Here is a 13,117-nt window from a genome sequence, read left to right as displayed (position 1 = left end):
TCCCCTGCCCCACTCGACCCTGATCACACCCTGGCTGACCAAGCCCCTGCCTTGAGCAGTCTTGCCCCATTAAAGACTGTACATGCTTTCCCATGAATGAGGACGCTCATTCCTCATTCATGAGAGAGCTGACAGGAATGTGATGCAGGGTACTTCACTTGCAGAAATTATGCTGCCAAGACTAAATAGATATGTCTATCAGCCACCCTTATATTACGCAAGGATAGGGATTGTGGTTATGTGACAGCAAGTACATACCGACAGAAAAAGGCACAGACATGGAGATTTTACCAATTTTGCTCATAATCATTAACTTATATATTCTTAATGATTGTGGGGGGAGGATTTAAATGCATATAATTTACACAGAGGATCAAAGTATTATTCATTTGCACACATAAGATAACATTGTTTAAAGCTTGCAGTTCAGCCACTAGGTGTGACAAGGACACTGCATTTAGGCAAGATCTACTGGTATTTTCTGCACTTGCTGAAAAAAGAAAACAAATGCAGCAAATTTTTACAAGTTGCAATATATTAAAATTCTGTTCTTGGGTTTAGTTATTTTTTTAATTCATACAGGAAGCACAGTTTGCCTGCTCAGTACTTGAACTTTCATCCCTGCCATAGTGCACCATTCCATCCCCCTATTTTTCCAATTATTTGGTGATTTTATAACACACCTGCCCATGATGCTGGTATTGCTGGGTTAACATCTTTGCCTCTCCTCACTTACAGAGAGACTGATGTGAAAAATGCCAGTACTGACAAGTTTCTAACAGCCACCAATCAGTTTTTAAACCACCTTTTAAGTTTGAAAGTGATAGGCAATGCATTAAAAATGACATTGCACAATACAGACTATGCTGTCACCTGTTTTTTCAGGGCAAAGTTACAGTTTTTGCTGACAATCCATCAATCTAGCAAGTTATACCTACCCATCCATGCTCCCTCCCTGCCCGTCTGCTTTGTTGGTGGACCTCTTGCTCCTTTGTTGTAAGTGCCCTGTGTGACCAATTTCCAGGCCTGAATTCTGTCATCTGGGAAGGCAGTGTCACGTGGGAAGATAAGCTTGGATACCTTTGAACACTGGAATTTACTCAGGATGGTGAGGGAGCATAAATGGGTGACTATAACTTGCTGGAGAGGTGGCTGCCACTTTGCGCTGAATGTGTAGGTAGCAGGATCTCTTCATGAACTCTCCTGCTCTCCTACTGACCCTGTAATGAGGGCTGTGTGTGATCTGCATGGGGTGAACAACAAAGAACTATGAGATTAAGGTAAATTGAGAACATTTTCTAATTTTGGCAGAGCTGAAATGTGGTGAGATGCATTCGGTAACTCACTGGTTGGAATCACCCATTGACTGAAATAGCTTTTTTTAGAGTAGATAGAGACCTAAATAATTTTCCGCAGATCCAACATAACAGCCTAGATGCATAGGCTACATATCAACATGAGGTTATTATTTTAGCTCGGCCTAGATTGCCCAGGTGTGAATAGGGTTAATTGGGGATCTGCCAGTTTGCCAGGCTTTTTGGATTCTGCCCTTCATCCTGGTCTATACTGTATTTATTAGCGTATAACACTCACTGTTTTACCCTGAAAATAGAGGGTAAACTGTGCCTGCATGTTATACACAGGGGGCTGTGGAAAGTTCCTGAAACTTCCCTCTTAAAGTTAGTATGCGTGTTATATGCCTGTGCGTGTTATACACAGATAAATACGGTATATAAAAATGCGGAAGGCCAGGCTCAGATAGAGGACACACATGACTGCAAGGGAAGCGAGAAGGTTCAGGTCTAAGAAAAGATGTAGCCTGGAGCATCGCCCAACCCTCCACTCTTAGGGAATTCATCTGCAAGGACTAAATCGAGTATATAACGCTACCCAATAAGGTCCGCCGAGGCAGCACAGGACAGTTTAGTTAGGGTTCTGGGAATATATTTGATGTGACTGTAATATTTACACTACAAGCGCTACAATAAAGCATTCAAATTTTTTCAAGCCTGGTCGAAAGACAGTACCTCTAGTAGGGAGGGGTCGATATTCTGACTCCCTACTTAACAGTCAGTATCTCAAAAGCAATCCGGATCAAACCTGCAGTACAGAGATCCCATGTATCTAGCCACATGGTACTGGAGAGAGAAGGACTTAAAGTGTTAGTAAACCTAGGACCCTGCATTCACTACACCCGGTCTCCCACAGTACACAGAACATGGAAATGCAATTGTTTTAGTAAATATAAACTGCTAAATACGATTTCTCATCAGCAGTCTTGTGACTTCTATCAGTGTCCGACACTGGTTTAAGCTTGTGAGAGGAATTTCCATTTTCCTCTGACTGTCCTGTGAGGCTGCATGAACCCTGACCCTCCGTCTGAACAGTGCTGATTGGCCTAGTGCTAATCACATGCACCTTCCCAAAAACTCTCTAGCAACACACGTCAAACCGAGTATGTGCAGAGTGCCTCCCAAGGCTTTGTGCTACCAGAAGATGAATTAGAGACAGTGGAAGAAGAAGGGGAGGATCAGAGAAGATGGGATCAAACAGCCTTTTTATACAATGAGCACAATTAACCCCTTAGGATTCAGAGAATAACAAGCATGCTTTACTGCTTATACAGACGGATTTTATTGTTGTAGGTTTAGTAACACTTTAATCATGTACATGCATGACGTCTGCGCCAGGTGCATGGTGGGACCCCAATCTGTCGCTGGGAGTATGGTGGCAGAGATACACTAGACTGGTGGAGAGGACATGGGCTCAGCTGTATACCTCCTAAATAGAACATACAGGAAGGGTGTATAGTGACATGGGACAGCATGCTCATAGAGAAACTCTATCTGTTACATCACTGCGAAAAGATAAAAGCTCACAACCCCAATCGCATTCTGCGATCCACCAACCAAAATCTGCTCCAGATACCCAAAGCCAGATGCAAGTCCAAAGGAGAAAGAAGATTTGCGCTCCAGGGTCCAAAACTATGGAACGCCTTACCAACCAGCATTCGGTTGGAGGAGAACAACCTGGCCTTCAGAAGAAAGATCAAAACTCATCTCTTTTGATGTCAAGAGAGACAGGAACAACAAGCGCCCAGAGGCGATTTAGTTTGCATGTGCCGCGCTATATAAGTTTTTCACTCACTCACTCATACAGTTTACGGCTCAACTCTAAGTTGAGGTTCTGCCTTAACGTAGACATGTGAACGTGGCCATGCCTGGTCCCGGGCACTGATGAGCCCCATGTGGACAGTGCGAGCGGACCCCTTCCACAAACCTACAATTTTCACTTTGGCACAGCATAAGTGGGTGAGGCAGGCTTCAGGGGTAGATACAAACATATGCAGTCAAAGCATTATGGGGAAGTAAAGATTTAGTGGCTCAAATATTATGATAGTTAATAGATATTAACTCATGTTGGAAAATGATTAGGAATAGAAGTGAGCACCCTATGACTGGTTGTATAAGCAGAAAAACATATAATGGCTTGTGTCTGATTACAATTGTTTCCCTGCTTTGAAGACAAGGCACGCAGTCGAGAGCAGACTTGGGTTGTTCTGGCATGTTCTTCACCAGATCCCACACCCCTTTTTAAACATAGTACGTCTCACACACCCTGTAACTACAGCACACATATTGCATTTATTTTTATCTGATAGCCACGTGTTGGAGCTCTGCATAGCACATACAGTATACTGTCCATGGACATTTCTGTCACTGGATGTATCCTGGTTATGGTTCTATAAATGACTGTTACACAGTACATATTGTTTGTTACAATTAATTTGTTCACGGAGAAACACTAAGTAATTAGTCATTGTTGACCTCCTTAAAAAAATGCTAGTCGTCTGACTGTTATAATCCATTATGCTTTAATATCTGCATACCAGGTTAGTGACTCTGCTGAAGCTTGAGGGTCAGCATGATGGCCAGGCAACCAGGATTTGTGCATTTAGTTATTTATTTTTTGCTGTAAACTTAACAGGGAACCATAGTCTTGTGTTTGTGTAGCATTACCCTGAAGGAGCTGCTGGTTTGTTTTGGGTGGCATGTTACCTCATGTTTCTCAGCCGTCTAGGGTACTTGATGAGAGTATATTCAATGGAATGTCCACACAACAGGTGCCTTTTCTGTGCTTTTATTACCCAGCCAGGCAAAAACAGTAGAACTTGGTAAAGAGTAAAGAGATAGTAGAAATGAAGAATAGCAGATCCAGGTGAATGGGAAACAGTCCTGCTTCCAACGACAAATTCTATCTCACCACTCTAGCCAGAGTGGATGTAGCGCACCTGGACAGGCCTCTCACAAGCCTGGCAGCCAGAATGTCACTCGAACATGGGGTTAAGTCTCTGCCACAGACCCTCCCGATAGTTGAACACAATGGAGATAATAGTGGTCCCAAATCCTCCTCAACAGATTCGACACCCGGATCTCCTTCAGGTAGTTTTGGTATGGGTACCGGCTGATAGGTGACCGACGTCCAGCCTCTCAGCACCCAGTTACCCTGGTCCCCGGTGGATAGTCAGGGCCCTTTTGGAACACCAGCCTCTCTTGGTACTCCTCAGGTAGACTCTCCACCGAACAGCTTCCTCACACAGGAATGGACAGCTCAGGACCTCATCAGATTGGGGACCCAGTCGATCACTGGGCCCCAGCCACAGCTCAGTTGCTCCGGGCCAACATGGTCCCGGAACCAGGAACACCACGTAGCATGCACACCCCTCCCTGGAAGGTCATTTCGCCGGGGGGGGCCGTGGTATGGCTACCCTGAAGGTGGGCGCCACACGGGAAGAGGACCCGAGAAAATCGTTGTCCTGCTGGAAGGTGAACTTCTGCCCCCGTCTCAAGTCTTTTGCAGACTCAAACAAGTTTCCTTCTAAAGCCTCATACACACGATCGGACTTCCATCAGACTTTCCCATGGATTTTGGAAGGGGCGTTGGCCGTGGACACGGCAGAACTTTTTCAGCCAACATTCACCAAACCACATGGTTACCACCACCCTTTAGGCAACTTCTGCTATTGTTGGCTGATGTTTGCATTGATTCGGAGCCTGCGTATTTGTACTTTGGATTTTAGTCCGATGGACTTGTGTCCACACGCTCGGATGATCCGATGTAACACATTTGTTGTCAGAAAGTTTGAGAGTATGCACAGCGAACATTTCTCCATGGAAATTCCGACAACAATTGTCCGATGGAGCATACAGACGGTCAGATTGTCCGATAAAACACGTCCGTCGGACCGTTGTTGTCGGAAAGTCTGATTGTGTGTATGGGCCTTAAGATTGCCCTGTATTTGGCTCAATTCAATTTTAGTCTCCTCTGACCAGAGCACCTTCTTCCACATGTTTGCTGTGTCCCTCACGTGGCTTCTCACAAACGGGACTTATCATGGCTTTCTTTCAACAATGAATTTCTTCTTGCCACTCTTCCATAAAGGCCAGATTTGTGGAGTGCACGTCTAATAGTTGTCCTGTGGACAGATTCTCCCACCTGAGCTGTGGATCTTTGCAGCTCCTCTAGCGTTACCATAGGCCTCTTGTCTGCTTTTCTGATTAATGCTCTCCTGGCCTGTCAGTTTAGGTGGACGGCCATGTCTTGGTAGGTTTGCAGTTGTGCTATACACTTTCCATTTTGGAATGATGGATTGAACAGTGCTCCGTGAAATGTTCAAAGCTTGCGATATTTTTTTATAATCGAACCCTGCATTAAACTTCTTCACAACTTTATCCCCGACCTGCCTGGTATGGTCCTTGGCCTACATGATGCTATTTGTTCACTAAGGTTCTCTAACAAACATCAGAGGGCTTCATAGAACAGCTGTATTTATACTGAGATGAAATTGCACACAAGTGGACTATATTTACTAACTAAGGGGCAGATCCACAAAGATCTACCCCGGCGCATCGTATATGAGATACGCTTCATCGCTGTACCTTACCTGGCTTTATTTCGAATACAGGAAGATTTCGCGCCGTAAGTTACGGCGGCGTAGTGTATCTCAAGCGGCGTAAAGGCGCGGAATTCAAATCGGCAATTAGGGGGCGTGTTTCATTTAAATGAAGCGCGTCCCCGCGCCGAATGAACTGCGCATGCGCCGTCCCTAAATTTCCCACCATGCTTTGCGCTAAATGACGTCGCAAGGACGTAATTTTTTTTAACATAGACGTGAATTACGTCCATCCCGATTCACGGACGACTTACACAAAAAAATAAAAAATTCAAATGAAACGCGGGAACGACGGCCATACTTAACATGGCAAATCTAACTATACGCGACGAAATACCAGCTTTAACTATACGCCGGAAAAAGCCGACTAGAGACGACGTAAAGGAATGCGCCGGCCGCTCGTACGTTCGTGGATCGTCGGAAATAGCTAATTTGCATACCCGACGCGGAAAACGACGTGAAGGCCACCCAACGGGTGCCGAAGTATTGCATCTTAGATCCAAAGGCGTACGAAGACGTACACCTGTCGGACCTAACCCAGAAGCCGTCGTATCTTGTTTTGAGGATTCAAAACAACGATACGACGCCGGAAATTTGAAAGTACGCCGGCGTATCAGTAGATACACCGGCGTACTCGCTCTGTGGATCTGCCCCCTAGGTGACTACTAAAGGCAATTGGTTCCTCTAGATTTTTGTTTTCGGGTATCAGAGTAAAGGGGCTGAATACAAATGCACGCCACATTTTTCAGATATTTATTTGTAAAAAATATTGTAAACCATTTATAATTTTCCTTCCACTTCACAATTATGGCCACTTTGTGTTGTTCTATCACATAAAATCCCAATAAACTACATTCACGTATTTGGTTGTAACATCACAAAATGTGGAAAATATCAAGGGGTATGAATACTTTTTTAAGGCACTGTAGATCTTGCTGCCTCAGCTTTAGTGGGAAAAATTCCACAGGGATAAACACATCTTGAGCTATCCTGCTGCTGGTGATTCTGACAAATTGTCAGCCACAGGATTTCTACTGGCAGAGTCACCCATCTGACATCAGTCTTTGGGTGAGCCGCATTCAAAGCAATAGAAGTTGATTCATATGATGCTTACAGACTGAATTTGCAGGCTGTAAAAAGTAGAACAAAAGCTTTTCATCTGCCATGAGTTAGTTGGCTCAGTAATAATGTTTTCACCAAGCATTTGAAGTGTTCCTTCCAGGTTCTTGTGTGTTCAAGACTTAGTGGAGTACACAAGGGGTGGGTGCACACTATGGCACTGCAGTTATGTACCAAACCAATGTCATGTGTGTGGGTGTGCTGCAGTGCCATTTATTCATTACGGCAGCCCACTGCACCTTTCCAATGCAGCCAAGTTACAGGATAACACACTACCATGCATTCCAGAAAAAAGTGGATGTGCCTTTTTGGAGTTTTTTGGTCTGTATAAGCCAGCCAACTTAAAGGGGTTGTAAAGGAAACACTTTTTTTCCATAAGCATCCTTTACCTGCAGACGTTCCTCTTTTCACTTCCTCATTGTTCGTTTTTGCTCAGAAGTTGCTCTATTTCTTCTCTGTTCACTTCCTGCTTGCCTGATTTTACCGACCACCATGAAGGGAGGCTTTACTGCAGTGGTCAGTAACATGCTCGCCCCCTCCTGGGAACTACATCTGTGCGGCAGGACGCTCTCTACATGTTAGAGACTTCGAGGAGGTGTGAATTACTGGGCGTGACGCAATTCATACTGGGAAATATAGTTCTTACATGAACGAGCGATGCAAACCAGGAAGTGAATGAGAGAACAGAAACTAGAACGCCGGAGGTGATATAGATGAAGGAATTTAATAGGTATTTACTTGTTTTTTAACAGAATCATTACACTATTCTGTCTGTCTACCTTGCAGACATTGGGGCAGATTCACATACAATTGCATGGGCGCAGCGTATGTGAGATACGCTACGCCGCTGTAACTTACTTTTCAAAGCTTTGAATCCAGAAAGAATTTGCGCCGTAAGTTACGGTGGCGTAGTGTATCTCTCGCGGCGTAACGGCGCGTAATTCAAATCGGCGAGTAGGGGGCGTGTTTCATTTAAATGAAGCACGTCCCCGCGCCGAACGAACTGCACATGAGCCGTCCCTAAATTTCCCGCCGTGCATTGCGCTAAATGACGTCGCAACGACGTCATTGTTTTGACGTGGACGTAAATTACGTCCAGCCCCATTCACGGACGACTTACGCAAACAAACTAAAATATTTTCAAATTCGACGCGGGAACGACGACCATACTTAACATTGCGTACGCCACCAAATAGCAGCTTTAACTATACGCCGAAAAAAGGCGAACGGAAACAACATAAAAGAATGCGACAGCCGCTCGTACGTTTGTGGATTGTCGGAAATAGCTAATTTGCATACTCTGCGCGGAAGACGACGGGAACGCCACCCAGCGGACGCCGAAGAATTGCGAAGACGTACACCTGTCGGACCTAACCCAGATGCCGTCGTATCTTGTTTTGAGGATTCAAAACAAAGATACGACGTGGGAAATTTGAAAGTACTTCCTTTGTGGATCTGCCCCACTAATTTTAGGCAAAATTTTTTTTTCCTTTACAACTCCTTTAAATAAATGGGCTGTCTTTACGTATTAGACATGAACGCACCACATCAATTATTGACAACTTTGAATCTATTAATTATGCGTTGAATTCAGGTATTTTCACTCAAAACTCTAAGGCCCCATACACACGATAGAATCCATCCGCTGAAAAATCCCAGCGAATGGGTTTCAGCGGATAGATCCTATGGTGTGTACACTCCAGCGGATCTGTTTCCGCGGATATTTATCCCCTGGGATGGATTTCCAGCGGATAAATATTTGATGACATGCTATCAAATCTATCCGCTGGAATCCATCCCAACGGATGGATCCGCTGGTCTGTACAGACTCACCGGATCCATCCGTCCGAAGGGATCCCCCGCATGCGTCGTAATGATTCGACGCATGCGTGGAATTCCTTTTATGGCAGCGTCGCCCACGTCGCCGCGTCATAATCGCGGCGACGGCGCGACACGTCATCGCCAGAGGATTTCGGCGCGGATTTCGATTCGATGGTGAGTACACTCCATCGCATGGAAATCCGCGCAAATCCTCGAGAGGATTTATCCGCGGATACGGTCCGCTGGACCGTATCCGCGGATAAATCCTCTCGTGTGTATGGGGCCTAACACGGGTCAGAGCATGTTCTGCACTGGCGATACTTTAGGGGAAATAATTTTCTAATATAAATGTCCTAATTTTATGCACATGACTTTGTATACATAGTTTGTTTTACAGTATTATAACGTTACTGTTTAGACTTGTCTACAAGATATAAATCTCTATTCCCCCAGGTGGTGTCACAGAAAATTTGGAGAGCAGCAAAAGTTTTGCAAATGTACTTGCTTAACATGTCACCGACTCTGATGCGTGACAGAAAACACCACTTTCGGAATCACAGGTACAGTTCTGCTTATTTTGGATCTGAACATTGAAGAAGTGCACTTTAAACTCACCTTAGCTCATTTAATACTTGCAGACAAAGGTTTGAAATGATTAAAGTGGATTATCTAATATACTGTTTGCTATATGTCCTCGTCCTTACATCTAGCACAGGGATCCTCAAACTACGACCCTCTAGCTGTTGTAGAACTACACATCCCATGAGGCAATGTAACACACTGACATTCACAGACATGATGGGAATTGTAGTTCCTGAACAACTGGTGGGCCGTAGTTTGAAGACCCATGATCTAGCGTATACAAACAACAGTGGTAGTAGCTTAGGACTTTTAGGGAACATATAGATACAAGGAAAACGCTATGCGTATAAAACCCATACATTTTATTATAACATTCAATAAAAACAAAAACATAAACCAAACAATAACATATTGAATATAGGGCTCAAGCATTTATTTAGATCCAATACACTCCACATGTAGACTTGGTGCATTTCAATAGATCTTCTTCAGGAGTACATGTGGACAATTAACATGATGAAACCCATAATTCTCATTGCATTAAAACCATAGATTCACTGGAATCCTACCGGTGTGTTTCGGCTCTTTCCCATGTGGGGGGTAAGGTAACATATATATGCAAAGGTTTCTAGAAAGCCTTCAGTGGTCATCCATAATCCAATTAGATGGACACATCAATTGGAACATAAAGGCACACCACCATATAACCCCCCAGCAAAGAGGGTTGGGGGCTTATCCACATCTTATTCTATGTGTCTAGAGCAGTGGTCTCCAAACTGTGGCCTGGGGGCTGGATGCAGCCCTTTGCTTGCCTTTATCCGGCCCTTGGGGCACTATTCCTCGCACTGATACGAGAAACTATTCTGCCAACTGACACCAACAATGGGGCACCATTTCTCCCAAAGACACCAATAATAGGGCACTATTTACTGTATGCCTATGATACCAACGATGGAGCACTATTCCTCCCCTTAATACCAAATGTGATGATGTTTACTCCCACTGATAACAGGAATACTTCCTCTCCCACTGGCTACAATTCTGGCCTCCCTAAATTCTGAAGGACTGGTTCTTTGCTTAGAAAGAACCCTGGTCTAGAGGATGGGCAACCAAAAATGAGCAGAGGTCAGATGTGTAAAAAGTAATTTCCAAAATATCCATTCCTTCACACCCAGATTTCCAGCGGTCAGTCATGGTTTGAAATGATAACCTATAATTATAATACTCATTGCCCTGCTGTACCTTGACAGCTGTATTGGAAACATATACATTTTTTCCAGCTTATGGCTGAAAAAAAACGACCTCTATCAACATACTCTGAAATATAGGCCCGGATTCACAAAGGAGTTACGACGGCGTATCTCCAGATACGCCGTCGTAACTCTGAGGCGTCGCATCTCCGCACATGATTTATAGAATCAGATACGCCTCACAGTTGCCTAGATACGAGCGGCGTAAGTCTCCTACACCGTCGTATCTTAGGGTGCATATTTACGCTGGCCGCTAGGGGCGCTTCCGTATATTTCCGCATAGAATATGCAAATTAGCTAGATACGTCGATTCACAAACGTATGTGCGCCCAGCGAATCAAGATACGTCGTTTACGTAAGGCGTCGGACCGGTGTAAAGTTACCCCTCATAAAGCAGGGGTAAGTCATGTTAGGTATGGACGTCGGAAACGTACGAGCGTCATATTTTACGTCGTTTGCGTAAGTCGTCCGTGAATGGGGCTGGGCGTAGGTTACGTTCACGTCACCTAAGCATTGAGCGGGCGTAATTTACTTTGAAAATTTGACGTGATACTGAGCATGCGTGTGCATGCACCGTTCGTTCGGCCATGCATCTACATGGGGTCACGCTGAATTTAAATACAACACGCCCACGACCTGACTACTTTGAATTATGCGCGCTTACGCCGGCCCATTTACGCTACGCCGCCGTAACTTAGGACGCAAGTGCTTTGTGAATACTGCACTTGCCTCTCTAAGTTGCGGCGGCGTAGCGTAAAGAAGATACGCTACACCCGCACAAAGTTACGCCGCCCTAGGTGAATCTGGGCCATAGTGTTTGCAATTGAACTTAACCTTTTGAATAAACATCCAATCTGAACAATCAAGAATGGCGAACAATCGAAAACAGTAAAGAATAAATAAAAGGCTGTAATTATCCAGGAAGCTGGGATCATCACATGTTTAGGTATTTAAATACAGAGGCATTTAATCGGACAAATTTCCCAAGCCTGGAGCTGTCCTTTAAAATGACGACAGTTACAGTTGAAGCTTCTGCCCTCTGGGATAAGTATGGGGCATTCACATCTAAAGCAATGCCAAAGATGCCTTCTGTTATATAATGGAACGGTGGGATATCTGTCACTCCACCCTCTCTATTGAGTGTCTTGTCACCACTTGTATAGGCTACAATAGTGTGTTCTTCTATAAATCACAGGCCAAAAACAGCAAGCACACAACAAGTATACAGTATATGAGAAATGTGATGGTCTGGCATTTGTCATCCAAACTGTTGTGGCTTTTTGAGTCACCTGCAGTTTATTGATAACAAAATAATGCAAACTGATTGGAATATATGGAGTATAGTGTTTTATATATGTATGAGCCACAGGTGGGATCTGCACATACAAAGAAATCATCTACACATTCAGATTTAAAAAAAATGATATAAGAAGAGTAGATCCCAATAAAAACGCTCACTGTCTAAATGTATTTAGAAAATCTCCCAATTTGCTATCTTGATTGACAACTAACACAGCACAATACTTTTCTGCTACAGATGATGCCATCTAGTGGCAATAAAAAGAACCTGCGCAATTTCAAAGGAACTTCAAAGGAACCTGTACTGAAAGAATAAGGCCGCGTACACACGGCCGGGAAACTCGACGGGCAAAACACATAGTTTTGCTCGTCGAGTTCCTAGTGAAGCCGCCGAGGATCTCGGCGAGCCAAATTTTCCCATTGCCGTCAAGGAAATAGAGAACATGTTCTCTTTTTGGCCCGACGAGATCCTCGTCGGTTTCATCGTCGAAAAGTGTACACACGACCGGTTTCCTCGGCAAAAAAAAAAAAAAACACAGCAAGCTTCTTGCTGGTTTTTGCCGAGAAACTCGGCCGTGTGTACGAGGCCTAAGGAGGCCATTGCTGACTCCTATGAAAATGCTATTTGTTGATTTAGTAGGTTAATTTTTTTTTTTTTTGCTCATCTTTCACAAGTATACCACTAAGGAGTTTGGACTTCCTTATCTGCAGGCTTGTTCTGAATCAGTCTCACAAAATATTGAACTGACCAAGAAGAGAAAAGTATCTATGCACAAACCATGTGTCACAAGATATAGGCTGTTCATATTCACAAAGCAGATGGTCAAAGCAGGGCCTCATTACAGTGGAAATTAAATATGGTAAAGCAAAAATTGAGCTCTCCATTAAAATCCGGAGCAGCAAGCGTTATACAGGAGTGGATGGATCTTTTCTTGTATAAGGCTTTGCACCTCTTGTTTGGGGTACAGCCCTTACGTTTTGCTGTACCATATTTTATTCAATGTATTGAAGCCAGGAACAGCTAAGAAACTTGTATTTGGATTTAAAGGTTACAGGTCTACAGTCATTGAAGGTAAACTGTTTTTTTTTTCTT

General features: G+C 44.0%; 1 protein-coding gene across 1 annotated transcript in view; it reads left to right on the top strand.

Moving 5' to 3' along the window:
- Positions 1 to 13,117, top strand: part of RAPGEF3 (Rap guanine nucleotide exchange factor 3) — a 142,235-nt gene that overhangs the window by 59,052 nt on the left and 70,066 nt on the right. Inside the window, exon 3 of the mRNA XM_040340772.1 lies at positions 9,347 to 9,453. Coding sequence (XP_040196706.1) covers positions 9,347 to 9,453 — 107 coding nt within the window. The remainder of the gene's footprint in view (positions 1 to 9,346; positions 9,454 to 13,117) is intronic.

This window comes from Rana temporaria, chromosome 2 (genome assembly GCF_905171775.1).
Source record: "Rana temporaria chromosome 2, aRanTem1.1, whole genome shotgun sequence".
Classification (NCBI taxonomy): Eukaryota; Metazoa; Chordata; class Amphibia; order Anura; family Ranidae; genus Rana; species Rana temporaria.
Note: the sequence above shows the minus strand (reverse complement) of the source record. Positions and strands in the feature narration are given on the sequence as shown.